The sequence below is a fragment of the Pseudopipra pipra genome, chromosome 27 (assembly GCF_036250125.1).
Source record: "Pseudopipra pipra isolate bDixPip1 chromosome 27, bDixPip1.hap1, whole genome shotgun sequence".
In the NCBI taxonomy this organism is placed as follows: Eukaryota; Metazoa; Chordata; class Aves; order Passeriformes; family Pipridae; genus Pseudopipra; species Pseudopipra pipra.
The window spans coordinates 4,942,248-4,968,116 of NC_087575.1; the positions used below are offsets into that span (position 1 = coordinate 4,942,248).

The 25,869-nt window shown below is 69.1% G+C and overlaps 3 protein-coding genes across 10 annotated transcripts; 2 read left to right on the forward strand and 1 right to left on the reverse strand.

Moving 5' to 3' along the window:
- Positions 1-1,953: 1,953 nt before the first annotated feature.
- On the forward strand, positions 1,954-4,862 carry PLVAP (plasmalemma vesicle associated protein). The gene is made up of 5 exons (XM_064637090.1): positions 1,954-2,377; positions 2,949-3,027; positions 3,241-3,833; positions 4,285-4,408; positions 4,497-4,862. The coding sequence occupies exons 1-5, from the start codon at positions 2,000-2,002 to the stop codon at positions 4,574-4,576; spliced, it is 1,254 nt and encodes a 417-aa protein (XP_064493160.1). The 5' UTR covers positions 1,954-1,999; the 3' UTR covers positions 4,577-4,862.
- A 1,115-nt stretch (positions 4,863-5,977) lies between these two features.
- On the reverse strand, positions 5,978-9,223 carry GTPBP3 (GTP binding protein 3, mitochondrial). Of its 2 annotated transcripts, XM_064637086.1 has the most exons (9): positions 9,135-9,222; positions 8,446-8,687; positions 8,085-8,171; positions 7,652-7,854; positions 7,482-7,554; positions 7,051-7,194; positions 6,772-6,937; positions 6,393-6,671; positions 5,978-6,305 (listed from the first exon to the last, which is right to left on the reverse strand). In XM_064637086.1, the coding sequence occupies exons 1-9, from the start codon at positions 9,170-9,172 to the stop codon at positions 6,074-6,076; spliced, it is 1,464 nt and encodes a 487-aa protein (XP_064493156.1). In that variant the 5' UTR covers positions 9,173-9,222; the 3' UTR covers positions 5,978-6,073. The 2 variants fall into 2 exon arrangements, with proteins under 2 accessions (XP_064493156.1, XP_064493157.1); XM_064637087.1 differs by lacking the exon at positions 7,051-7,194 and having other exon boundaries at positions 9,135-9,223.
- Positions 9,224-11,606: 2,383 nt separating this feature from the next.
- Positions 11,607-25,742, forward strand: ANO8 (anoctamin 8). Of its 7 annotated transcripts, none has more exons than XM_064637081.1 (18): positions 11,607-11,847; positions 14,577-14,687; positions 15,256-15,388; positions 15,917-16,055; positions 16,505-16,601; positions 17,056-17,172; positions 17,259-17,386; positions 17,835-18,017; positions 18,127-18,279; positions 18,710-18,836; positions 18,932-18,987; positions 19,361-19,435; positions 19,663-19,806; positions 20,354-21,007; positions 21,660-21,851; positions 21,949-22,080; positions 22,540-22,650; positions 23,048-25,742. In XM_064637081.1, the coding sequence occupies exons 1-18, from the start codon at positions 11,748-11,750 to the stop codon at positions 23,720-23,722; spliced, it is 3,327 nt and encodes a 1,108-aa protein (XP_064493151.1). In that variant the 5' UTR covers positions 11,607-11,747; the 3' UTR covers positions 23,723-25,742. The 7 variants fall into 7 exon arrangements, with proteins under 7 accessions (XP_064493151.1, XP_064493152.1, XP_064493154.1 ...); XM_064637082.1 differs by having other exon boundaries at positions 11,609-11,847; positions 17,856-18,017; XM_064637083.1 differs by lacking the exon at positions 11,607-11,847 and adding an exon at positions 12,039-12,669.
- Positions 25,743-25,869: the final 127 nt, after the last annotated feature.

Genomic DNA, 25,869 nt, shown 5'->3' on the forward strand with positions numbered 1-25,869 from the left:
GTCCCCCTCTTCCCAAGAGCCCAACTGTCCCTTCCAAGCCCAGCTGGCCCCCCAAATCCAACCGTGTGTCCCCAAACCCAACCGTCCCCCCAAAGGGGACTCCCCACTCCAGGGTTTTCTCCAGCCTCTCCCACCGCCTGCCCAGGGCAGGACCCGGCTCTGCCAGGGACCCCAAAATACCCCGGGGTGCCCGGGGGGACACTGAGCCGAGGCAGGGGCGGGGAGGACAAGGACCAGGAGCTGCTGCTTTGCTCTCACTTCCCAGCACCCTCGGATCCACTTTGAAGGTTTCCAGGAAAGCTGGATTTTCCTGCCGCAGTATCCTGTGCAAAGGGCAGGCAGGATCTGCCCTGCCCTCCCCACTGCCCGTGGGGGGACCCCCCCGTGCCCCCACTGCCCCAACTCTGGGGGGGATGGAGAAGGGGCTGGCAGGGACTTCCCAGGTGAAAGTGTCCTGGTGAGGCACTTCCAGCCAGGGTGGGGCTCTCTGGGATGCGGTGGGGGGACAAACCCCGTTCCCACACCCCAAATCCAGTGGTCCCGGAGTGGAGCCCCCCTGGCCCAGCAGAGATGGGAAGGGGAATTGGGAACAGCATTCCCATGGTCCAACCACTGGCATGGGAAGAACTAATTACAGTGGGGGGTTAATTGGGGGGTTAACTGGGGAATGGGACAGAGGTGGGGTCGGGGGGGGCCGGATCCCCATCGGGATCCCTGGTGACCCCGGAGGTTGCAGGGATCCCTGGGAATGGGCTCTCAGAGGGAGCATCCCAAGGGCACAGCCACGGGCCCGAGGGGTCCCAGCCAGGCTGGGATGGGGGTCCAGCAGCGTCCCCATGGCAGGGCTGGGGGGGCCGGGGGGGCCCGGGGGTGACTCAGCGTTATTTGCGGCTCAGGAAGGAAACGGCAGTAGCTGAGAATGGATTCGGGAGCGACACCATCCCGGCCATCGCAGACACTTCCCGGTCCCCAGGGAACGCGGCGCAGCCAGAGGGCAGGAAACAGCCAACGGCTCGGGGTCAGCGCCCGGCGGGGCCCCACACCTCGGCCCCCCCGCAGCCCCCCCGGCCCGGGCTGGGCATCCTGCGGGGGTGGGGGGGGTCCCGGGCACAGCCCGACCCTCCACGGCAGCTCCCGCGGGATGGGGACGGGGTGACAATGGCCGTGGGGGGGGGTCTGGCACCCCCAGAGCTGGGTCTGCAGCCCAGGGCTCCCACGGGGGGGGACAGGGTGACAATGGCCGTGGTCACCCGGACCCGGACACCCCCAGAGCGTGTCTGTGGTCACTGGCCATGAGGGGCAAAGGGGCAGCATCCTCTGTCCCTCCCCAGCCACCCCGTGGTGCTGCCAGCACCTGATGTCACCCCTTGTCCCTGTACTGAGCCCCCTCCGTGTCCCCAGCCCGTCCCCCAGCTCGGGGTTCACCCCATGGCCCCACATCACCCACCGAGCCTGGTGCCACCCCACCCGCGAGCCAGGGCCTGACCACACCCTTCCCCATCCCCACAAGGGACGTGGAGCATCACCCCTGAGTGCCACCCACCCGGTGGGCACACACGTGCCACCGTCCCACCGCCAGGGTGGGGGGCCAGGACCACCCTGGGGTGCCCGGTGCGGGCAGTGGGATCCCCTCCATCACCCCACCAGCGGACACAGCCCACCCTGCCTGGCCCCGGGGGCTCATTCCCCGGAATTCTCAGTGTTAGGGGGTTATTTTGGGATGGGGGACACTCCTGGGAGAGCGCCGGGCACCAGCACGGGGCAGGGGGAGGAGGGTCCCGGCCTTCCCCCCCCATCCAGGAACAATAGTCCCGCCGCCAACAGAAGCTGCACCGTGATAACCCGGCGGGTCCGAGGCATCCGGCACGGCAGGAAGGAGCCCAGCAGAAGGAAACATTAAATCCAGGGATATAAACACGGCGTCGGGGCCGGCCCCGCCCCCCGGCCGGCCCCGCTCAAAGGGGGTCCCGCGGGGTGGGGCTCTCACAGCGCCGGCGGGATGGAGAAGGGCAGCTTCGCCATGGCCAAGTTCGGTCTGGAGGCCAAGGAGCCGATGGCCAAGCGGGACTGCGGGTTTTACATGAAGTACATCTTCCTCTTCACCTCCCTCATCCAGTTCCTCATCATCCTGGGGCTGGTGCTGTTCATGGTGTACGGGAACGCGCAGGCGGGCACCGACACCCACCTCCGGCTGCTGGAGGAGCAGCTGCAGGACCGCTACAACAAGATCCTCACCCTGGGCACCAGGAACATGAACCTCACCCGCGCCCTCAACGCCACCCTCAAGGACAAGGACAAGCTGCAGGGCCTCGTCTCCAAGGTCCAGCGGGAGCTGGACAAGTGTAACAGCACCCAGAGCACCAACAACCTCCCCCAGGTGAGGGCAGGGCAGGGGGATGCGCCCGTGGGGGCTGGGACCTCGTCACGGCAGGGCTGGGGGAGAGGGGCCAGGGCAGAGCCTGGGGGGGATGCTGATGTGCCCCCCCGCCCAGTCCGGGGGTCTCAGCCCCGGTGTCCTGGAGAGGGGTTGGCCACAGGGGTTCCAATCCCACAGTCCCCCTCCTCCTCCTCCTTCTCCTCCTCCTCATTGTCATCATCGTCATCCTCTTAAGCCTCCGGTGCTCTCACAGCACCCACGATGTGCTGCCAGGGGGTCCCTGATGCTCTGACCCTCCCTCCTCTCCCTGTCCCTGTCCCCGTCCCTGTCCCTCTCTCTGTCCCTCTCCCATCCCGATGCTCTCACCAGTGTCCAGAGGGACGAGGTGATACCTCAGGGATGTCTTTGTGGGATGCTCTGACCCCCCTCCCATCCTTTTCCTCCTCTTCCTCCTCCCCAGCCCCCGGTGCTCTCCCAGAACCCACAAGGTGATGCCAGGGTGGGGGTGGGGGGTCCTTGCAGGATTCTTTGACCCTCCTCCTCCTCCTCCTCCTCTTCCTCCCCCCCTCAGCTGCAGGAGTTCATGTACATCAAGATGAAGTTGGCCGAGTGCCAAATTACCACCAGCCTCATCAACACCTCGTGCAACGGTAAGAGAGACCCCCGTCCCCAAATCCCAGGTATCCCCTTCCCACCCTCCTGGGGACCCCCAGCACCCCCTTCCCACCCTCCTAGGGACCCCCAGCACCCCCAGGGACCCGGGCAGGGGAAGCCCTTCCCCATCCCTGCTGCAGGCAGGGGTGTCACGCTGGGACAGGGGGTGGCACTGGGGGACACCCACCCCGTCCCCACTCCCCGCGCAGCCGACAAGCTGCAGCTGCAGAGGCAGCTGGACCAGATCACCCTGTCCAAGAAGGAGCTGCAGGAAAACTACCAGAAAACGCAAACCACGCTGGCCAAAAACAGCCAGGAGCACGAGAGGTGCCAGGAGGACCTGAGGAGCAACAGGACCAGCTGGGACTTCACCAAAACCGAGCTGGAGCTGCTGAGACACGAGAGCAGGACCCTGAAGAACGACATCAACGAGAACCTGCAGCGGGTGGCGGGCCTGGTGAAACAATATCACTGCAGCCAGGCCGAGAACAAGCTGCAGCAGCTCCGGGAGGACGCGGAGGGGCTGTTCCGCTGGCAGCAGGACCGGGACACCGTGTACGTCAGGAGGAGCACCTGCGAGGTGAGCGTGGAGCAGTGTCGCCTCGGCGCCAGCAGGCAGCTGCAGGAGCTCCGGCAGCGCCTCCAGGCCGTGGAGAAGCAGGTGAGGGACGGGCAGGAGGAGAGGAAGAGGCTGCAGGAGGACAAGGAGCGGCAGGCGAAGGAGCTGGAGGACAAGAGGAGGGAGGCGGCGGCGCAGGCGGAGTCGCTGCAGAAGCAGCTCAACTTCTGTGTGGGCAGCCAGGTGAGGGGCTGGGGGCGTGAGGGGGCACAGGGGGGCAAGGGGACACCCCACGGGCACACCGGGGACACCCCACGGGCACACCGGGGACACATGGGAATGGGCAGGAGATGGCACCAGGGTGGCACTGCTGGGTTGGGCACGTGCGGCTCGTCTGGCACAGGCACCTCTGCAAGTGAACCTTGAACGTGGGTTTTATCCTCACCCGTGGGTTTTATCCTCACCCGTGGGTTTTATCCTCACCCATGGGTTTTGTCCTCACCCATGGGTTTTATCCTCACCCGTGGGTTTTATCCTCACCCGAGGGTTTTCTTTGCACGTGGTTTTTCCCTGCTGGGCGGTGCCACCACTGACTGGTGCCAACCAGTGCCAGTGCTGACACCACTGACCGGTGCTGACACCACTGACCAGTGCTGACCATTGCCCTCCCTCCCGTGCCCCCTCTCCCCCACAGATGAACCCCTTCTTCGACGTGCCCGGCTCGCGGGTGCCGGGGGGCACCGGGCGCTCGGGGCCCTTCCCCAGCACGGGCTACTACGCGGATTATCTGAAGAACCAGGGGGTCTTCGGCAACATAGGTGAGTCCCTGGCCTTGGGGGGGCCTCTGTGTGGGGCTGGGACCCTCCCGGGTGCCCGGCCGGGCTCAGCTCCGCTCCCCCCCTCCAGGCAAGGCGAACATGGAGGAGCTGCAGCGGATGCTGAAGATGTTCGAGCAGCACACGGCCACCCTGAAGAACTCCGGGTGAGGGGGCCCTGGCACAGGACCCCCCCCCCAGGCAGGGGGTGCTGACCCTGCCCCCTCCACGGAGGGTAAGGGCCGAGCAGCGCACGGGACGCTCCGACGAGGTGCTCCAGGACAAGCCCAGGAGGTGCTTCCCACAGCACGGACGGCAAACCCCGACCAGGAGCCAGCAGCCAGGACCACCCTCCCCTCATCCCCCCCCTCCCCGAGCCCCCCCCGTGTGTCCCTCTCAACATGTACCCCTGAGCTTGGCTGGAATTCCGCCGGCCCTGAGCGCCGGCACAACTCGCCGCACGTGTGGTGGATTCTCCGTGGAGGGCGCGGAGGCCACGGCCGGGATGGGGAGCGGGAACATCCAGTCCCGGCCTCGCGCGGGGTCCCTGCGGGGTGGGAAGTGCCGGAGGGCGAGGGCCCGGGGCGTCCTTGGCCGCCGAGCCCCCTCGGAGCGCGGTGATTAATCACCGCCCGTCACTCCGGGATTTACGGCCGCGCTTCCCGCTCCTTCCTGTGGAAAGAGCTTTTCCTGCCTCGCCGGGCTGCCCGCACGCCAGGCAAGCCCTGCCAGCACCTCGGCGGCACGTAGTGCTCCCGCTCGGCCCCCAGCCCCTTCCCGACCCCTCTCCCATCCCCAGGTCACCTCCGTGTCCCCCAGGTCCCACTCGGGCCCCCCCAGCCACATCCATCCCGGGATAACGGCGGCCACGTGCTCCTGCTGCCCCCCCCACCCCCGGGATGGGGATGTCACCGGGTGCCCCCATCCCTGCCCAGCCCTTGGAAGTGCTGGTGCCAGGGTGGGATGGGATCAGGGTCACAGAGGGGGGCCCTTCCTGTCCCAGCTGCTCCCACACAGCTCGGCCGGGGGTCCGGGGGGACCCTCTCACTGCCAGAGGATTTCCTGGAGCTTCACCATAAATAATCTCGGAGCCCCAGACGCTTCCAGAGCCTGGGAGCCACAGCCAGGGGGTGGGAGAGTGAGGGGTCCCCATGGAGCACCCACCCGTGGGGTGGCAGAGCCCACAGCTGCCAAGTGGGTGCAAGGGCTGGGGGTGATCCCACGTCTCCCGTGGCTTGGGCTTTATCCCATGGCTTGGGGTTGTATCCGGGGGGTCCCAAGCCCCTCCACGCTGCATCCCTGGGGCTGGGAGCGCACGGGGGCACAGGGATGGACCCACCAGGATGCTGAGCCCCTCACATGCCATGGTGGGGAGGGGGACACCCCAAGGGGGACGCCCGGGGTGGCTTTTCCCTTCCAGCCGCTCCAGCTCCTTGTTTGTCCTCCTGGCCAGGAAACGGGGCCTCTCCCAGTGGTTTTTTCCCATGTCTGGGGCTCGGGACACGCTCCCCCCCGAGCCAGGAAAACGCAGGAGCTCAGCCTGGGAAGGAGGGAGGGGACAGACACCAGAGCCACCGAAGGCACCACGGTTTAATCCCGGCACGGGGAGCTGGCACTCCCTGCCCGCAGCCCCCGGCGCGGCGAGGGGGGACCCCCCCGGCGCATCCCTCACTTCCCCACGCAGAAATCCCTGAAGATGATGTCCAGGACGTCCTCGGCGCCCACGTGGCCGGTGATCCTGCCCAGCTCCCGCCGCGCCAGCCGCAGCTGCTCGGCCGCCAGCGCCAGGTCCCGCGGGCGCTCCCGCCCGAACCGCGCCAGCGCCGCCGCGCAGCCCCCCAGGTGCCGGCTGTGCCGGCTCTGGGTCAGGCTGGGAGAGCCGCACAGGGGGTCCCCGCACCTGGGAAAGGGCGAGAAGCCAGCCTGGAGCACCCCCGGAGCCGGGACGGGTGTTGGTGGCCCCGCCGCGCCCGCGCCGAGCACTCACAGCCGCGCCAGCTCCCGCGCCAGCAGCTCCAGGAGGTGGTCGAGCCCCTCGCCCGTCTTGCAGGAGAGGAGGGTGGTGGGGGGCAGGGGGGGTCTCTGGGCGCAGCCGTGGCGCAGGGGACCCCCGTCCCCCCGCAGCAGGTCGGCTTTGTTGAGCACCAGGACGCAGGGGGTGCCGGGGGGGGGCTGCAGGGCCCCCAGCGCAGCCCCCAGCCCCGCCGGCTTGGGGGGCACCGCGCTGGCATCCAGCACGGCCAGCACCAGGTCGGCCTGGCACAGCCTGGGGGGGACACGGGGTAAGGCAGGGGGCCACCAACCGCCCCCTCCCAGTCGGCCCACGGTGGTCAGTGACCCCCCCCGTGCAGCCCCCCTGGCCTCACCGGTCCCGCGCGCGGGCGACCCCCTCCCGCTCCACCAGGTCGGTGGTCTCGCGCAGCCCGGCCGTGTCGCTGAGCACCAGCGGGTACCCCCCGATGTCCAGGGCCACCTCCACCACGTCCCGCGTCGTCCCCGCCACCGGTGACACGATGGCGGCCGGGCGCTGGCCTGGGAGGGGACACACACACGGAACGCGGGGGGTGATTCCCGGCGGAACCCGGGGAGCCCCTTCCCGGCCGGGAGCGGCCCCCCCGCCCCCAGCCCGTGCCCCCCCCACTCACACAGCAGGTTGAGGAGGCTGCTCTTGCCCACGTTGGGGGGCCCGGCGATGACGGCGCGGACCCCCCCCCGCAGCAGCTCCCCCCGGCGCCCGTCCCGCAGGTGGGCCCCGATCTCCCGCTCCAGCACCCGCACGGTGCCGTCCACTGCGGGCACAGGGGACGTGGGGTGGGGGGACAGCGGGGACAGGGTGTCCCAGCACCCCCCCAATCACTGCGGGCACAGGGGACGTGGCAGGGGGGGGACAGCGGGACAGGGTGTCCCAGCATCCCCCCCAATCACTGCGGGCACAGGGGACGTGGTGAGGGGGGACAGCAGGGACAGGGTGTCCCAGCACCCCCCCAACCACTGCAGGAACAGGGGACGTGGTGAGGGGGGGACAGCAGGGACGGGGTGTCCCAGCAGCCCCCCAGCCCCAGCACCCCCCGCTCACCTCGGGACAAAACCTCCTCCTCCACGTTGTCGTCCTCGCTGAAGTCGATGTAGGCTTCGAGGTGGGCGAGCGCCTGGGAGGCGGGAGGGGGGTCAGGGGGACACCCCGCTGTGTCCCCGGGCCGCAGAGGAGGGATCAGTGGCTGGAGCCGAGGCCGGGGCGGCCCTGACCTCGGTGAGGGCGTCGCTCCAGCGCTGGTAGAGCTGGCCCAGCTCGCCCTCCATCTGCCTCAGCGCCTGCCGCCGCTGCGCCTCCGTCTCCGCCCGGATCAGGTCCCCCAGGCCCTCGGCCGCCGTCAGGTCCAGCTTCCCCCGGCGGAACGCTCGGAGCGTGAACTCCCCGGGATCGGCGGGACGGAGCCCTGGGAGGCGCCCTGAGAGCCCCCCCGTGAGCCCCCGCCCACAGCACCCCGAGGGGGGGGAAAGAGGGGTGCGGGGGGCTCACCCGGCACCCCGAGGGGCAGGATACAAGGGGAAGGGGGTAGGAAGGATGGGGGGAGGCTCATCCAGCACCCTCAGCACCCTGAGGGGCAGGATGTGATGGGAGAGGGGCAGGATGTGACGGGAGAGGGGCAGGAGGGATGCAGGGACAAGGATGGCTCACCCAGCGCCCGCAGCACCCCGCTGACCACAGCAGGCCCCCCGTGCACGTGCAGCTCAGCACAGTCCTCCCCGGTGAAGCTCCGGGGTCCTGCGGGGACACACGGCCTGGGTGGGCACCAGCTGAGCCCCCCGGACCCAGCACATCCCTCCCGTGGGAACAGGCACATTTCGACCACACAGGAGCTCTGGGGGGCTCAGGAGGGACCCCCCAGTAGCAGCTCTACAGGATCAGTGCAGAGGGGCCAGCGGTGACCCAGGACCACCCCCGAGGGGTCCCCCCAGGCGAGGGGGCTGTGGCAGTCACCGAGACCCCCCAACCAAGCCCCGAAGACCCCTCCCGAGCCCCAGCCCACCCACCCCACCTGGGAACCAGACGACGAGCCCGCGGTCGAGGGTCTCGGCGGTGTCGGGGTCGCGGATGCGCCGCAGGGCCAGGATGCGGGGCGGGGGCAGCTTGGGGGTCCCGGTGAGGGTCTGCAGGGCCCCCCGGCTGCCCGGGCCGCTGGCGCGGATCACGGCGACCCCGCAGCGCCCGGGGGCCGAGGACAGGGCGAAGATGGTGTCCCCCCCGACCCCCGCCGAGGAGCTGAGGCACCGTGCCCACCTGGGAGGGGCGGGGGGTCCTTATCCACACCCCCGGGGGGGGCCACAGAGGGTGCAGGGGGTGCACAGCCCCCCTCAACCACCCCAAAGGACCCCTGCCCGTGCACCCCCTCCCCAGAGTCACTCCCTCCCCAGGGTCACCCCCCATCTCAAGGGCACCCCCTCCCCGGGTACTCCCCCTCCTCAGATGCATCCCCTCCCCAAAAGCATCCTCTCCCCTTGTACTCCCCCTCCCCGTGCACCCCCTCCCCAGGTACTCCCCCTTCTCGAGCAGCCCCTCCCCGTGCACCCCCTCCCCAGGTACTCCCCTCCCCCTGCACCCCCTCCACACCAGGGCAGCCTTACCCCCACGCACACCCCTTCCCGTGCGCCCCCTCCCCAAAGTCCCCCCCCGCAGGGTATTCGCCCCCTCCCCGGGACCCCCCGTTTAGCCCCGGGGTGCCCCCACCTGCCCCCCGCCACCCTCAGCGCCCTGGGCAGCGCCATGAGCGCGGCTCACGCTGCCCTCACCCCGCGCCGGCCTCAGCGCGGCCGCCTCACCCCGCCCATCTAGGCTGTTTCCATTGGTCAGTGCTCGCAGGGGGGCGGGTTTAATGCTGCGGTCGCGTTTCTGATTGGCCGGAGGCGGCCATGGCGCTGCGCCGCCTGAAGCCGCGGGGCCCGGGCGGTTCCGCCCGGCGCGGGGCGCGGCCCTGCCCGGGGGTCCCCGCCCGCAGCCCCCCGTGGGCCGTCCCGCTCTGTCCTCACCCTGCTCCCGGGGGGGTGCTGGGCTGGAACCCACCCCCCCCCGTCCCCTTGCCACGGCTGTACCATAGAAATAACCCCCAGCTCCGCACGACCCTGAGCTGTGGGGGTGCCCGTGTCCCGAGAATTGGGGTGACCCCCCCCCCCGCCATGGCGGAACCCACCCCTGCCCCGTCCGTCCCTTTCCTCTGCACCCACTGGTGTCCCCGTGCCTCTCGGGGGAGGTCCCTTTGCCCCCACCCCGACACAAGCTGTTCTGAAGCACCTGGAGGTTTTGGGGGACCCCTGCCCATCCTAGGGGGGTCCCTGCGCTTGGCACCCACCGCACCCCGAGGGGCTCCGTACCGAGCCAAGCCGGAGCTGCTCATCCCCCGGGGAACCCCTGCTCCATCCGGGGGGGTCTCATCCCCGCGGGGGGGTCGGGACTGACCCCTGGGTTGCGGGGTGGGGGGTCTCCACAAACAGGCCCCTCGCGTGCGGCGGGAGGGACTCCCCCCCCCCCCGCAGCCGCCCGCGCCCGCAGCGCTCCGTGAACCAGAGAAATGATTCCCGAGCAGCGTCACGGCTGTGTCCGCTCCTCGTCCCGCACCCCATCCCTGCCTGCATCCCTGCCTGCATCCCTGCCTGCATCCCGCTCCTCAGCCCGCACCCCATCCCTGCCTGCATCCCTGCCTGCATCCCTGCCTGCATCCCGCTCCTCATCCCACATCCTATCCTGCATCCCAGCCCATCCTACACCCCATTTGGCCCCCCACCCCTGTCCCCATCCCACCCCCCTGACGGGACCCAAGTTTGGGGGGGGTCCAGGGGTTGGGGTCGAGGCAGCCAGGACCGGGTGATCCCCCTGCTCTGGGGGTCCCCCCCATTCCCGGTCCCCAAAATCTCGGGTCGGTTTGCAGCGGGGGGCCGGGGAGGGGGGTGGTCGTGCAGACAAAGGCGCTGGAGCGGGGAGGAGCAACAGCGGCGTGGCCTGAAAGGCTGGGATACAAATAGGGATACAGGCAGGGATACAGGCAGGGATACAGGCTGGGATGCAGACAGGGATACAGGCAGGGATACAGGCAGAGATATTGGCCAGGATGCAGGCAGGGATACGGGCTGGGATTCAGACAGGGATACAGGCAGGAATTCAACCAGGGATTCAGACAGGAACACTGCCAGGGATGCAGGCAGGGATGCCAGCCAGGATGCTGGAATTCCCAGGATACCAGAGACCATCAGTGCTCCCTCCTCTGCTAAATCCCTGTGGAACCCCCCAAATCCCCCATGCTCCAAGGGCCAGGGACGAGGGGTGGGATCAGGGATTCTCCCGGGGGGGGGGGTTCAGAGTCATTTGGATGCACAGCCCTGCAAGGCCTCGGGGCCCCCTCCCCACCCTTGTGCCCAGCTTTTCCTCTGCCCCCCCCTTTCCCAAAACAGGGACAGTGGTCAGGCCTGGAGACACCCCAGCCTGTCCCCCCCAGCTGAAACTGTCCCCCCCCCGCTCCAGCTGAGATCCCAGCGGGGGGGACAGCTCCTGGTGGCACCAACCAGCCGCCCTGGCACCCAGCCCCTGCCCCAAAATAGCCACGGGGGGAGCTCGGGGGGGCTTCAGAGGGGCCTGGCACAGGGGTGTCCCCACCCCAATGCCCACAGTGCCGGGGGGGCTCACAGCGTGCACTGGGTGGGCAGGACCCTCCAGCCCGGCAGGGGGGGCTGCGGGGGGTCCCCCACGAGTGTGTGTGGGGGCAGACTGGGGGAGGGGGGGGGTCACCCGAAATGTCAGGGGGACATCGCACACCCCGCTCGGGTTACCGGCCCCCCCCCGCTGGGAGCCGCCTCGCCGGGCGTGGTGCCGGGACGGGGGGGGGCACTGGGGGGGCCCGGGGGGGCACTGGGGGGGCTACGGGGCAGCCCCATGGACAGGCAGGGTAAGGGGGGGTTTGGGGGTACAGGGGGGGATTGAGGGGGGGGCGGCTGCAGGGGATGTGGGGTAACCCCGAGGTGGGTGGGGGGATGCTGGGGGGACACGGGGTAACCCCGAGTGGGGGGGGGACACCGGGGGGCCACGACGCTCCTCCGAATGGGCTGAGCCGCCCCCCCGCTCCCCCCACGACCCCCCCACGGGGCGCGGCCGGACACGCGTGGCCGGTGCGACCGGCGCTGGGGAGACGGCGGCCAACCAGAGCATTAAAGGGGCCGGGAGCTCTCGGGCTCCGCTCCGCCGCCTTTGTCCCTCCTCCCGCCCGGCACCGGCGGCACCGGCGGCGGCACCGGCGGCCCCGGCGGCCCCGGCGGCCCCAATGCACCGGCCCCCGCCGCCGCCGAGCCCCGCACCATGCCCGAGCCGGCGGCCGCAGCGCAGGACGGCGACCGGCCCCGGCGGGCCCCGGCCGGGGAGGAGCGAACGGAACCGGCGGCCCCCACCGGCGTCCTGGGTACGGGGGAACCGGGCGGAGACCGGGGCGGATTGGGGGGGACTGAGGGGGGGTGGGGGCTGCGGGCGGCGGCGGGAGGGACGCGGGGGGGACGGGGAGGGCGGGGGGGGCAGCTCCCTGCGGCTCGATGCGGATGTCGGCCGGGATGCGGCTCGCCGGGACGGCGGAGGGGGGCCGGTGCTCCCGGCGGGGGTCTGAGCATCCCCCCGGGACGGCTCCGTGTGCCACCCCCGGGGGTCCCGCGCCGGGGCGGGGGGGTCTGCGGTTCTCTGGGGATGGCTGCTGTGCGCGTGTGTCCCCCCGGGACAGCTCTGTGCCCCCCGGGATGGGCTCCACGTGCAGCTCCGTGTCCCCCACGCACCGGTGACCACCCCAGCACCGCGTTCGTGCACCCCCCGTGTCACCCCCCACCCCAGGAAGGTCTTTTTGCTCCCCCACCCACCCCGGACAGGCCGGTGTCCCCCCCCCGACCAGCTTCGTACCCCCAGGGCAGAGGGGTGGTGCAGGGCGGAGGCTTTGGGTTGGGGGTCCCCAAGCCGTCACTGGGGTCCCCCCCCGCGTGGCGCTGGGCCAGGTGACACCCCCTGGTTGGGGGTCCGCGTGGCGGGGTCGGGCTGGGGGAGGGCAGGCAGGGCCTGCTGCCCGCTGTGCCACCGAGCGGGACTCCCGCCTGGGGGTGGGTGACCCACTTCGTGCCCCCCCCCGGGACGCGGCCGCTCCCCCGAACGCTCCGTGCCCGGCGGCCGCGGGCTCCGCTCGGCGGCGGGGCCGTGCCCGAACCCGCCACGCTGCAGCTCCGGTGACCTTATCCCGGGAGCCAAGGTGAGCGGCACCGCCGGCGGGCCGGGACGCGGGGGGCCACGGGGACCCGCGGGGACACCCGGGGGGGCACGGAGGGGCGGCGCTGGCCGGGACACCGTGCCCCGTCCCCACGGAGCCCTCGTGCTGCTTCGGTGGCGGCACCGCGTGCTGGGGGGGCAGTGGGGCCTGAGGGAGCCGTGGCCAGAGCGGGACGAAGGTGGGTCACCCCCCAACCCCAGCCTGGATGGGGGGGCAGGAGGGGCGCTGGGGACCCCTCTTTTCCCATGACCTTGGGCAGGGAAACCCCCCCTGCACCTGCACCCGAGCCCTCGGGGTGGGTGCCCGCCGGGCATCGCCCCGGTTGCCCACGCGTGTGCCAGCGTGGCCGTGCCCAGGGCCGGGCCCCCGCGGTGCCCAGAGCTGCCACCCGTGCCCGGTGCCACCACTCCCGGCGGGACATAAATAATTCAGGGTGGTGAGCTCAGCCCGCCGGCGTCACCCGGGGAGCGCTGCCACGGCCACCGGTGCTCTGTGCCCGCCTGGCACCGGGGGACACAGCACCCCGGGACACAGCACCCCGGTACTCGGGCACCCCAGCACCCCGGTACCCCAACACCCCAGTGCTCAGGCTCCTCAGCACCCTGGTACCCTGGTAGCCCAGCACCCCGACACCCTGGTATCTCAGGACCTCGGCACCACAGCACCCCAGCACCCTGGCACCCTGGCACATTGGTACCTCAGCAGCCCAGCACCCTGTGCCCACCCAGCACCCCAGCAGAGCAGGGCAGGACACGGCCATGCCCAGGGTGCCAGACCAGTCCCCCTCCGGGGGTGGCAGCCTGGCATGGCAGCCTGGCACTGTCCCCAACTCCCACCCACAGAGCCGGGACAGGGCGGCCTTTCAGAGCCCGGCAGCTCAGGCGATGAGTTTGGGAGGTCTCAGCCCGGCCGGGGGGGTCCTGGCAGGTCAGGAGGTGCCCGCAGTTGGGGTGCCCGCAGTTGGGGTGCCCGCAGTTGGGGTGCCCGCAGTTGGGGTGCCCGCAGTTGGGGTGCGTTCCCCGGGACGAGCTGCCGGAACAGGTTCGGCATTTCCTGTTTTTCCCGAACCCGGGGACCTTCCCAGCCCTGGGGCAGCTGGAGAGGCCGTGACATCCCCTGGGCAGCGCCGGCTGAGGAGGGGACACTGAGGCAGGGAGGGGGCTGGCCTGGGAGAAACGGGGTCCAGCGGGACCCCAGCACCGTTGGAAGCCCCATCCTGCCATCCCGGGGCAGGATTTTGGGATGTCCCTTGTCCCCACCCGCCCCGGGAGGTGCGATGGGGACACTGGGCTCTGGGCCCGCGTGTCCCAGCGGTCTGGCCACCCCACAGTGGGACGGGGGCCGTGTCCCAGTGCTGGCACCCGCCGGGGACTGTGGGGACCGTCCCCATCCCACCTCCCCGCGGCGGCGCGGGGCCTCCCCGGGTTTCCATGGAGACCAGCTGCTTTTTCGACATCCCCATTTTTCCTGCGGTTTTCCATCTCTCGGAGCCGCGGCCCTGCCGGATCCCGGCCCCGCCGAGGGGCCGCGGGCAGAGGTGAGCGCTTTTGGGGGGGCTGCAGGGGGGCACCCCGGGACGTCCCGCGGCACCGGCACCCCGGGGGTGCCAGGACACGCTGGCGGCTCCTCCCCGGCAGCTGTCGGGGCTGTTTTTGGGCACCCGGGGCTGTTTTGGGCACCCGCAGCCGCCGAAGGAGAAACCTGAGCCCGGGGCAGCGTCACCGGGAGCGGGGCCGTGACCTCCGGCCGCGCCGGGGACAGCCGGGGACAAGCCGGGGGTCCCCGCCCCGTGACTCATCGGGGATTGGGATCTGGTTCCCAGGGATGTGTGTGGGGGGGGATACCCCCCAGGATCCCGCGGCTGCTCATCCCTTCCCTCCCCCCGGCAGATAAACTCTTCGGGAAGCGGCTGCTCCAGGCCGGGCGTTACATCATGTCCCACAAGGCCTGGATGAAGACGGTGCCCACGGAGAACTGCGACGTGCTCATGACCTTCCCGGGTAGGGACGTGCCCGGGGAACCCGGGATACCCGGAGCACCCGGGGGGGGCAGCAGGGGTGGGGAGTGTGGGATGTGGGGAGGGACGGGGACAGGGAACACGGGGAGGGATGTGGGATGTGGGGAGGGATGGGGAAGCTGGGCAGGGGTGAGAATGTGGGGATGGATGAGGGACATGGAGAGGGATGGGAGCGTGGGGAGGGATGTGGGATGTGGAGATGGACGGGGGATGTGGAGAGCAAAGGGGTTGTTGGGGAGACACAGGGAATGATGGGGGGGTGAGGAGGAATGGGGAGCAGGAGGGGGACATGGGGAGGGGTGGGGGATGTGGGAAAGGATGGAAATCAGGCTGGGGACTGAGATGGGAATGTGGGAAGTGATGGGGGCCGTGGGGAGAGACGGGGGATGTGGGAAGCCATTGAGGACTTACGGGGTGATGGGAGACCAGGATGAGGGAGGGACACGGGGAGGGACGGGGGGTGTCTGGAGGGGTGGGGATTGGGATGGGGCCCAGGATGGGGCCCTGGGGAGGGCTGTGGGCCGTGGCCCGTGCTGACAGTCCCCACACAGACACCACGGACGACCACACTCTGCTGTGGCTGCTGAACCACATCCGCCTGGGCATCCCCGAGCTCATCGTGCAGGTCCGGCACCACAAGCACACGCGGGTCTACGCCTTCTTCGTCACCGCCACCTACGAGAGGTGGGCTCCCCGTGCCCCCCTGGCCCCTTAGTCGTGTCCCAGATGTGTCCCCTCGGCCATGTCCCCTCAGCTGTGTCCCAGCCATGTCCCAGCCATGTCCCCAGCCGTGTCCCAGCCATGTCCCAGTCATGTCCCAGCCATGTCCCCAGTCATGTCCCAGCCATGTCCCAGCCATGTCCCCAGCCGTGTCCCCAGTCATGTCCCCAGTCATGTCCCTGTCCCCAGCCGTGTCCCAGCCATGTCCCAGTCATGTCCCAGCCGTGTCCCTGTCCCCAGTCATGTCCCAGCCATGTCCCAGCTGTGTCCCTGTCCCCAGTCATGTCCCAGCCGTGTCCCTGTCCCCAGTCATGTCCCAGCCATGTCCCAGCTGTGTCCCAGCCATGTCCCAGCCATGTCCCAGCCATGTCCCAGCCGTGTCCCAGCCATGTCCCAGCCGTGTCCCAGCCGTGTCCCAGCCATGTCCCAGCTGTGTCCCAGCCATGTCCCAGCCATGTCCCAGCCGTGTCCCAGCCGTGTCCCTGTCCCCAGTTTGCTGCGCGGGGCGGACGAGATCGGGCTGCGGAAGCCGGTGAAGGCGGAGTTTGGGGGCGGGATGAGGAGCTTCTCGTGCGAGGAGGATTACATCTACGAGAACATCGAGAACGAGCTCTACTTCTTCACCTCTCAGGTGGGACACGCGGGGACGGGGCGGGACACGGGGGGTGCCGGGCAGGGATGTGGGAATGCAGGGATGGGGGGATACAGGGATTCTTGGCAGGGGTACAGGGATGTGGGGCAGGGAGGTGGGGATACAGGGGTCTGGGGGTGTTGAGCAGGGATGCAGGGGTGCTGGGCAAGAATACAGGGGTGCAGGGACACAGGGATGTGGGGATGCCGGGCAGGGATGCAGGGATTTGGGGATGTAGGAATGCAGGGATGCAGGGATATGGGGATGCTGGGACATGGGGCAGGGAAGGCAGGTCCTCTCCCCCTCCCCAGGGAATTAGGGAGCCCCATCCCAGCTGGAGACTGACCCAGCCATCCCCTGAGCTGGGGACAAGGCGGGACAGGGAGGGGACAGGACAGGGACAGGGACAGGGACCATCCCCGGGATCTGAAGCCTCTGTGGTGCCGCAGGAACGGCAAAACATCATCAGGTACTGGCTGGAGAACCTGCGGGCCAAGCAGGGAGAGGCCCTGCACAACATCCACTTCCTCGAGGGACAGCCCATCAGTGAGTACGGCACGGCAGGGCACCACAGGGCACCACAGGGCACCACAGGGCCCCTCCATGGCACTTCCATGGCACTTCCATGGCACTTCCATGGCACCACAGGGCACCTCCATGGCACTTCCATGACACTTCCATGGCACTTCCATGGCACTGCATGGCAGTGGCACAGCACAGCAGTCCCCCCCCACTGCCACGCTCCCCCTGCCCACGGGGCTGTGCCACGGAGGCCCCGGTGGCCACCAGCCCACCAAGGGGGGCTGTCACCCTGTGTCCCCCTCCCTGTGTGCCAGCGGGGCGGGGGGCACACGGTGGGCACAGAGCCCTGACCTGCCACGGTCACCCCGTTGTCCCTGCCCCAACCCCAACGCCTCCAGGGCTGTGTGGGGTCCCAGGGGGGCCCGGGGGGTGGACTGGCAGTGTCCCTGCTGCCCCTGACGCCGTGTCCCCGGCGCAGTCCCGGAGCTGGCGGCCCGGGGGGTCATCCAGCAGGTGTTCCCGCTGCACGAGCAGAGGATCCTCAAGCGGCTGATGAAGTCCTGGGTGCAGGCGGTGTGCGAGGCCCAGCCCCTCGGTGAGACATCGGGGGGGGCACAAAAGAGGGGTCTGGGGGTCCCAGCCCCGCTCACACCCCCCTCGTGTGCCCCCTCCCCCCCCCAGATGACATCTGTGACTATTTTGGGGTGAAAATCGCCATGTACTTCGCCTGGCTGGGCTTCTACACCTCGGCCATGGTGTATCCCGCCGTCTTCGGCTCCATCCTCTACAGCTTCACCGAGAGTGACCAGGTGAGGGGGGCAGGAGATGGGGGCGGTTCCTGGGGGGGGTCACGGCAGGGTTTTCACCCTTCCTCGGGGGTTTTGAGCCCCTCTGTGTGGGTTTCCATCCCTCCTTGGGGGTTTCCATCCCTCCTTGGGGGTTTCCATCCCTCCTTGTGGGTTTCCATCCCTCCATGTGGGTTTCCATCCCTCCTTGTGGGTTTCCATCCCTCCTTGTGGGTTTCCATCTCTCCATGCGGGTTTCCATCCCTCCTTGGGGGTTTCCATCCCTCCTTGTGGGTTTCCATCCCTCCTCACTCCAGGTTTTCCCCACAGTCCTTCAGTCCTGGTGTTGCTGCTGAGCTGGGGGGGCTGCCGAGCCCAGGGGGGTGGGGTGGGCTGGGGGAGCACCCTGAGGTTCCCCAGGGCTGGGCTGGGGGGGGGTGCCGGGGACGAGAGGGGCCCAACCCCGGTGCAGTTGGTTCCCTCCGTCCCTCAGACCAGCCAGGACATCTCCTGCGTGGTCTTTGCCATCTTCAACGTCATCTGGGCCACCCTGTTCCTGGAGGAGTGGAAGCGCCGGGGGGCCGAGTTCGCCTACAAGTGGGGGACCCTGGACACCCCCCCCGAGTCCATCGAGGAGCCCCGGCCCCAGTTCAGGGTGAGGGGAGGGGGAGCCCCTTCCCTGGGGGGTTCCCCAGGGCTCCCACCAGCACTGGGGTCCCAGAGGGCAGGGGGGGTCACAGCTTGTTGTCCCCCCCCCCAATTAGGGCGTTAAGAGGATCAGCCCCGTGACCAGTGCTGAGGAGTTTTATTACCCCCCCTGGAAGCGGCTGCTCTTCCAGTGCCTGGTCAGCCTGCCCGTCTGCCTCGCCTGCCTCACCCTCGTCTTCCTCCTCATGCTCGGCTGCTTCCAGCTCCAGGTGGGTCCTTGTCCCGCCCCTGCCGGGCTGCCTCTGCTCCGGGGTGACCCTGTCCCTGTCCTCGCTGTGCCCCTGCTTCTAAACTCGACCCTGATCCTGCCCCAATCCTGAACCTGCCCCTGTCCCCACCCCTGACCCTGACCCTGACCCTGGTTGTGTCCCTGTCCCTCAACCCCACCTTGTTCCTGTCCTTGATCCTGACTCTGTCCTTGTCTCCCTCCCTGTCCCCATCCCTTTCCTTGCCCCTTATCCTATTCCTGCCCCTGTCCCATCCCTGTCTCTGTCCCCGTCCCATCCCTACCCCTGTCCCATCCCTGTCCCTGTCCCATCCCTGTCCCTGTCCCCATCCCTGTCCCTGCCCCTGATCCTGACCATGCCCCTGTCCCATCCCTGCCCCTGTCCCACCCCTGCCCCTGTCTCAACCCCCCAGGAGTTCGTGCTGAGCATCCAGGAGCTGCCCCGGATCATCCGTTTCCTGCCCAAGATCATCCTGGCCGTCATTGTCACTGCCTGTGACGAGCTCTACAAGAAGGTGGCCTACTGGCTCAATGACATGGGTGCGTGGGGGGGCCCGGGGGGGGCTCCAGGTAGGGCTGGGAGCCGGGACCACCCCCCTGAGCCCCCCCTGAACCTCCCCCTTTGTGCTTTGCAGAGAACTACCGGCTGCAGAGCGCCTACGAGAAACACCTCATCATCAAAATCGTCCTGGTGAGGGGGGCTCAGGGGGGCACGGGGGGACTGGAGGGGTCCCAGCAGCCCTTGGTGGGGGACAGAGGGGACTGGGGGGACTGGAGGGGTCCCAGTGGCTCCCTGGGGTGACAGAAGGAATGGGAGAGTTCCCAAGGGGGACAAAGGGGTCCCAGCAGCCCCAGAGGGGCCTGTAAGGGTCCTGTGGGGGACAGGGGTGACTGGAGGGGTCCCAATGGTGCTGGGGGTACAGAGGGGTCTGGAGGGGTCCCACAAACCTCGGGGGGGAAGGACAGAGGGGACTGGAAGGGTTCTGGTGGCACTGGGGGCACAGAGGGGACCAAGGGGTGCCGGTGCCCCCCACACACACTCACCCCTCTCCCTTCTCCCGCAGTTTCAGTTTGTAAATTCCTACCTGAGTCTTTTCTACATCGGTTTCTACCTCAAAGACATGGAACGGCTGAAGGAGGTGAGGGGCCGTGCCCGGGGCCGGCCCGAGCCCCCCCCGGCACCGCCCGGACGGACAGACGGATGTCCTCGACCCCGCCCCCCGCCGCTGTCCCCCCGTGCCCTCCCGGGGTGTCCCCCCCGTGCTCCCACCACGGTCCCTGCGGCTGCTCCGCCCCCCGGGGGTCCCCGGTCCCGCTCACGGCGTCTCTCTGTCTGTGTCTGTCTGTTCTTCTGTCCCTTCCGCAGCTCCTGCTCATCTTCTCTCTCTCCCAAAGCCTCGTGCGGCAGCTCAAAGAGGCTCTTCTCCCCTTCATCCTCCTCCACCTCCACCTCTCTCTCATCTTCCTTAAGGGCCTCCTGAGCTTTTGCTGGAGACTGGGAGTATCCAAAGTAGGAGCGGGGAGGGAGGGGCGGGGCATCCCCCTTGCATCCCACCCCGGGACCCCCCCCCGGCCCCGGGAGGGACACCGGTGTCCCCATCCCCGGCCGTGCCGCGGCTGGCGGTGGCACCGCTGAGGTCCCACCCCATCAGTTGTCACCGACGGGGCGGTCACAGGAGAGGGGACACCGGGTTTTGGGTGTCCCGCTCTGGCTGCACGGCCGCGGGGAGGAGCAGGGACCCCCCCCGGGATGAGCAGGGACACCGCGGGGACAACAGGGAGGAGCAGGGACCCCACAGAAGGAGTGGGGACCCCGCGGGGAGGACAGGGAGGAGCAGAGACCCCGTGGGGACAAGAGGGAGGAGCAGGCACCCCACAGGAGGAGCAGGGACGCCGAGGGGACGACAGGGAAGAGGAGGGACCGCAGAGGAGCGGGGACCCTGCAGGGACGGGGAGGACAGGCAGGAGCAGGGACCCCGCGGGGAGGGGCAGGCGACGGGGATGCCGCCCCCCCTCCCTCTTCCTCCTGCCCCGGGTGACAGCCGCGTCCCCAACAGATGCTGGCCACGCTGCTCATCACGCGGCAGTTCCTGCAGAACGTGCGGGAGGTGTCCCAGCCCCACCTGTACCAGCGGCTGCGCCGCGGGGACCTGAACCTGCGCAGCCTGCGGCAGCTCGCCCACAGCCTGCTCTGCCTGCTCGCCCCCCGCCGCCACCCCCCGCGCCCCCCGGAGGGGCCCCGCGGCGAGAAGAAGTGTCTGAACGGCGGCTGCGGGGTCCCGGAGGAGGAGGAGGAGGAGGAGGAGCGGCGGGAGTCGGACTCGGAGGAGGAGAGCGCGCTGGACTGCGGGCTGAAGCTGAAGAAGGTGAGCTTCGTGGAGCGGGCGGAGCGGCGCGGGGAGCCCGGCGGCGCCGAGGACGAGCCTTTCCTCGAGGAGGGCAGTCCCACCATGGTGGAGAAGGGCATGGACCCCGCCGCCGTCTTTGAGCTCTGCGAGGACGACGACGAGGCCGAAGGGCCCCCCGGGAGCCCGGCGAGGGCGGCGGAGCCGGCGGTGGTGCCGCGGGCCGGCCGGAGGAGGCGGGAGGAGGAGGACGGGGAGGAGGAAGGGCGGAGGCGCAACCGGGCGTCGTGGATCGACCCGCCCGAGGAGGATTACTCCACGCAGCTGACGCAGGCGGAGGTGGAGAGCTGCATGAAGAAGTACGAGGTGAGCCCCCGGGGGGAGCCCCAAATCCCCTCGGCCCGGGCGGGGAAGGACCTGAGGGGGCAACTGCCCATGGGCCAAGGTGTGCCCAGGTGGGCAGGAGGACAAGGGCACCTGGCTTGGGTCAAAATCAGTGTGGCCACAGGACCAGGGCACTCAAGGCCACACCTTGAGTCCTGGGGTCAGTTTTGAGCCCCTTCATGACAAGAGAGACACTGAGGGGCTGGAGAGTGTCCAGGGAAGGGAACGGAGCTGGGGAAGGGGCTGGAGAGTCAATTGTATGAGGAGCAGCTGAGGGAGCTGGGGGGGCTCAGCCTGGAGAAAAGGAGGCTCAGGGGGGACCTTCTCACTCTGTCCAACTCCCTGACTCCCGGGGAGCAGGGAGGAGTCGGGCTCTGCTCCCAGGGAACAAGGGACATGATGAGAGAGAACGGCCTCAAGCTGTGCCAGGGGAGGATCAGGTTGGATTCGGGGAAATATTCCTTCCTGGAAAGGGAGCTCAGGCATTGGGAGGGGCTGCCCAGGGAGGTTTGGAGTCCCCACCCCTGGAGGTGTCCGAGGAAGGCCTGGCTGTGGCCCTCAGTGCTCCGGGCTGGGGGACAAGCTGGGGATGGGGCACGGGGGGGACTCGATGACCTTGGAGCTCTGTCCCCAGGACACCTTCCAGGACTACCAGGAGATGTTCATCCAGTTCGGGTACGTGGTGCTGTTCTCCTCGGCCTTCCCCCTGGCCGCCATGTGCGCCCTGGTCAACAACGTCATCGAGATCCGCAGCGACGCCTTCAAGCTCTGCACGGGGCTGCAGAGACCCTTCGGCCAGCGCGTCGAGAGCATCGGCCAGTGGCAGGTGGGCTGAGGGGCCGGGGGGCTCTGAGGGGCTCCAGGGGGGCTCCGAGGGGGGCTCAGCCCCCGGGGGCTCACCCTGGGCACCGCTGCTCTTGCAGAAGGTGATGGAGGCCATGGGCGTCCTGGCCATCGTGGTCAACTGTTACCTGATCGCCCAGTGTGGGCAGCTCCAGAGGCTCTTCCCGTGGCTCAGCCCCGAGGGAGCCATCATCTCCGTGGTGGTGCTGGAGGTACGGGATTGGCGCCGGGATGCACGGCCGGGGGTTTGTGTAGGGTCTCCCCGGGCGGTGCCAGGGTGTGGTCATGGCCCGGGCATCCCACAGATCTTCCCTTCCCTTCCTCTCTACTCACATATATGGACACGAACATCCCTGGACATGAACATCCCTGGACATGAACATCCCTGGGCATGTTCATCCCACACAGGCCCATCCCACTTGTGCCATGCACATGCCTGGATAGTCACATCCCCGGGCAGGCAAATCCCTGGAAAGCCACCCCCCCCGACATGTCCATCCCACACATGCACCCCTGGACACATTCCCTGCAGGCAGCTCGTGCTGCCAAACAACGGGGTGGGGTCTGGAATCCCCCCCCCGCTGTTATTGTAGGGTCTCCCCGTTCCCCACGTGATTTTGGACGGGGTGGCAGTGCCAGGGGAGCTCAGCCAGATCCGTGTGCCCCCGCAGCACTTCGCCCTGTTCCTGAAGTACATCATCCAGGTGGCCATTCCCGACATTCCCGCCTGGGTGGCCGAGGAGATGGCCAAGCTGGAATACCAGCGGCGTGAGGCCTTCAAGGTGGGTGGGGCTGGGATGGGACCCTGCTCGGGGCTGGGAACGGGGTGGGACCCCTGAACCCAGGGCCGGGGGGGTGCCCGAGGTGTCCCTGAGGCTACTGGGCTCTGTGAGTAGCCTCACAGAGGTGTCCCTGGGCCTGGTGGGACCCCTGAGGTGTCCCCCGACCTGGTGGGACCCCTGAGGTGTCCCTGGACCCGATGGACTCCCCAGGGTGTTTCCAGGGCCAGTGGGTTCCCCGAGGTGTTTCCAGGGATGGGTGGGCTGCTCCCCAGGGTGTCCCTGGACCTTGTGGGTTCCCGGGGTGTCCCCGGTGGGCTCCCCGAGGCACTCCTGGGGTGGGAGGGCTCCCCGGCGTGTCCCGGTGGCCGCCCCGGGGCTGACGCGCTCCCGCCGGCAGAAGCACGAGCGGCAGGCGCAGCACCACTTCCAGCAGCAGCAGCGGCGCAAGCGGGAGGAGGAGGAGCGGCAGCGCCACGCCGAGTACCAGGCGCGGAAGGAGCGCGAATCCAGCCGGGATGAGGCCAAGCCCGAGGCCGCCGGGCAGGACCCGGCCCACGAGAAGAGCCAGAGCAAAGGGAAGGGCTCCGGGGGCTCCTCGCACGGCTCCGACAAGCCCAAGCGCCCCAGCTCCCTCCTGGCCACCAACAACGTGATGAAGCTGAAGCAGATCATCCCCCTGCAGGGCAAGTTCCTGTCGGGGGGGGCCGGCGCCGGCGGCACGGCCACCGCCAGGTCCCCGCAGTCGCCCACGGGCAGCGAGAACAAGCTGCCCGGATTCCTCAGCTTCAAGTTCCTCAAATCCCCGGAGACTAAGCGGGACGCGGGCACCGAGAAGGTCCAGTCCCCCACCAAGCCATTCAACCCCGGCAAGCTCTTCAACTTCGGCAAGTCCGAAGGGGCCGCGGGCAACGGCGGCACGGCCGGGGCATCGCCCCAGCCCCGGCCCGGCCCCTCGGCGGACCCCGAGCGCTCGGTGCCCAGCAAGTCCCACCTCAACGGGGCTGCGGAGGAGGGGGGCCGGGAGGAGCCGGAGAGCCGGGCGGAGGAGGAGAGCGGCGGTTATAGGCTCTAACCGGGGCTTTCGGGGGGCCGGGAGCGCGGGGGGCCGCCCGCTCGCTCCTCCGGGCAGCCGTGGCCATCGGCAGCCTCTCGCCCCCCCTGGCCGCCCCCCCGCTCGGGGCCGGGCCGAGCCCACCGGCCGCCAGCCCCTCGCTCTGCCCCGGCCCCCTCTGCTGCGTCCCCTCGTGCCCCCCCGGCCCCTCCGCCGGGACCCGCTGCCACCCCGGACCCCGCGCCGAGGATTCCTGAGCGGCGGCGCGGATGGAGCGTCCCGGCGGCTTCCCGTGCCCGCGGGTGGGAGTCATCCCGGTGCGGCTCCGCGCCGCTCCCGGACCCTGCGGGGCCGCCCGCCGGGAGGGTCGGGATTCCCGGGATCGGCGGCCAGAGGAGCCCGATCCAGCCGTGCCTACAACCCCTGCCCTCCGGCCATGGCACCGTGCCCTGCTCCGTCCCGCTCCCGCCGCCTCCGCCCCGGATCCTTCCCAGCACCGGGACCTTTTCCTGCCGCGGGATGGAGCGGGACGAGCAGCGGCCACCCGGCCCCCCCCGCACGGGCAGCGTTTCTTGCACTAAAACCCAACCAAACCCCGACGCCGGTGACTTTCTCCTCCTTCAGCCGGGGGTTGGCACCGGCCGCGACCCCCGGGACTGCAACGTGAGCCGGGCCGGGCCCTTCCCATCTCCAGTTTCGTATTCCCTGGAATTATTTCGCAATAAGGCGCTCGCACGCGCGGAGGTCGCGCCGGAGCCCGGGAGAAGGAAGGGGCTGGGACGGGGAGGGGGGTGGGAGCCGCTTCGCCGCCGCCGGGGGAAGGTTTTGCGGGATTTGCGTCGCCGGGTCTGGACTTGGAGCTTCCCGAGCCTTGTCCGTGCTGGGAGGGGGGGTCCCGGCTCCCCCTTCCTGCTTTGCTGCGGCTCTGCTTCGCTTTCGGGGCCGGGCCGGGGCGGTGGCACCTCGCAGGTGACCCGGGTGGGGACACCCAGCCCTGTCACTCCCCCCCGGCCCTCGCCACCAGCTCCGCTCCGCCCGCAGCCGCCCACATTCCCAAAGGGAGCCGGGGAAAGGGGAGGGGGCTGCCGGGGGTCACCCCTTCACTGTGCCTGGCCCAGGCGGGGGGGCTGAGCCCCCCTTCTCCCCCCACCCCCCCCCCCCAAAAAAAAAAAAAAAATCCCCCAGGCCTGGGCTGCAGAAAACGTCAGGTTGGATTTTCCCCGCCACCTCTTTCCAGAATTCATGGAAATTTCAGTTTTGGGGGGTCTAAAGAAGCCATTTTATACAGCAATAAGGGCAGGAGAGGGCCGAGGCTCCGCCTGCTGCTCCGCTGCCGAGGGAACAGCGCAGGGAGATGTTTTCCAGGGAAAAGGGCTCCCCCGCGGGAGCTGGGGACACCCCGGAGCTTTGCTGTGCCTGGAATGGGGGGGCAGGAGGGCTCCGGGCCCTCCTCACCCTCCCACACGGGGGGGACGCAGGGACAGGAGGAGGAGGGAGATTTTGGGGCGAAGCCCGGGAAAAGGGAGCACTGGGAGCACTGGGAGCACTGGGGCCCAAAGCTCCCCAAGAGCAGGGAGGGGTCGGGCCGCTCTCCCTCCCTCCCTCCCTCCCTCCATTCCATCGAGTTTTCCTGCTCTGCCGCTCCCAAAAAAACACCCGCTGGGTTTCAAGGGAATGACACCGATCCCGTTTCCCTCCCGAGAGAACCCATCCCGGCTCCGTCCCTCCCTCCCGGAGGGGAGGGCAGGGCCCCGCCGCAGCCCGGACCCCCCGCCCGGGGCGCTCGGAACCATTTCCCTCTCCAAAGGATCTCCCTGGCTGGAATGTGGCTCCGGGGGCAGCGGCTGTGCAGGGGAGGGAAGGATTGGGACGGTTGGTTGGTCTTTTTTTGGTTTTTTGTTTTGTTCTGTTCTGTTTTCCTTCGCGTTGGATTTCTGTAGGAATTCAAAGGAAAGGAAAGGGGGTTATTTATTTCTTTTTAATTTATTTTGTCATATTTTTGTAAAACCTGCAGAAATGCAATAAAAATCTATTTCAACAAGCCCGAGGCGTTGGGGTGTCGTTATAATTATCATCAGCACGTTATTATGTCGTTATTGTTGTAATTAGTGGGGCTTGCACGGTGCTCAGGGGATGAGGATCCCTGGGAAAGGCAGGTGGGGACACCA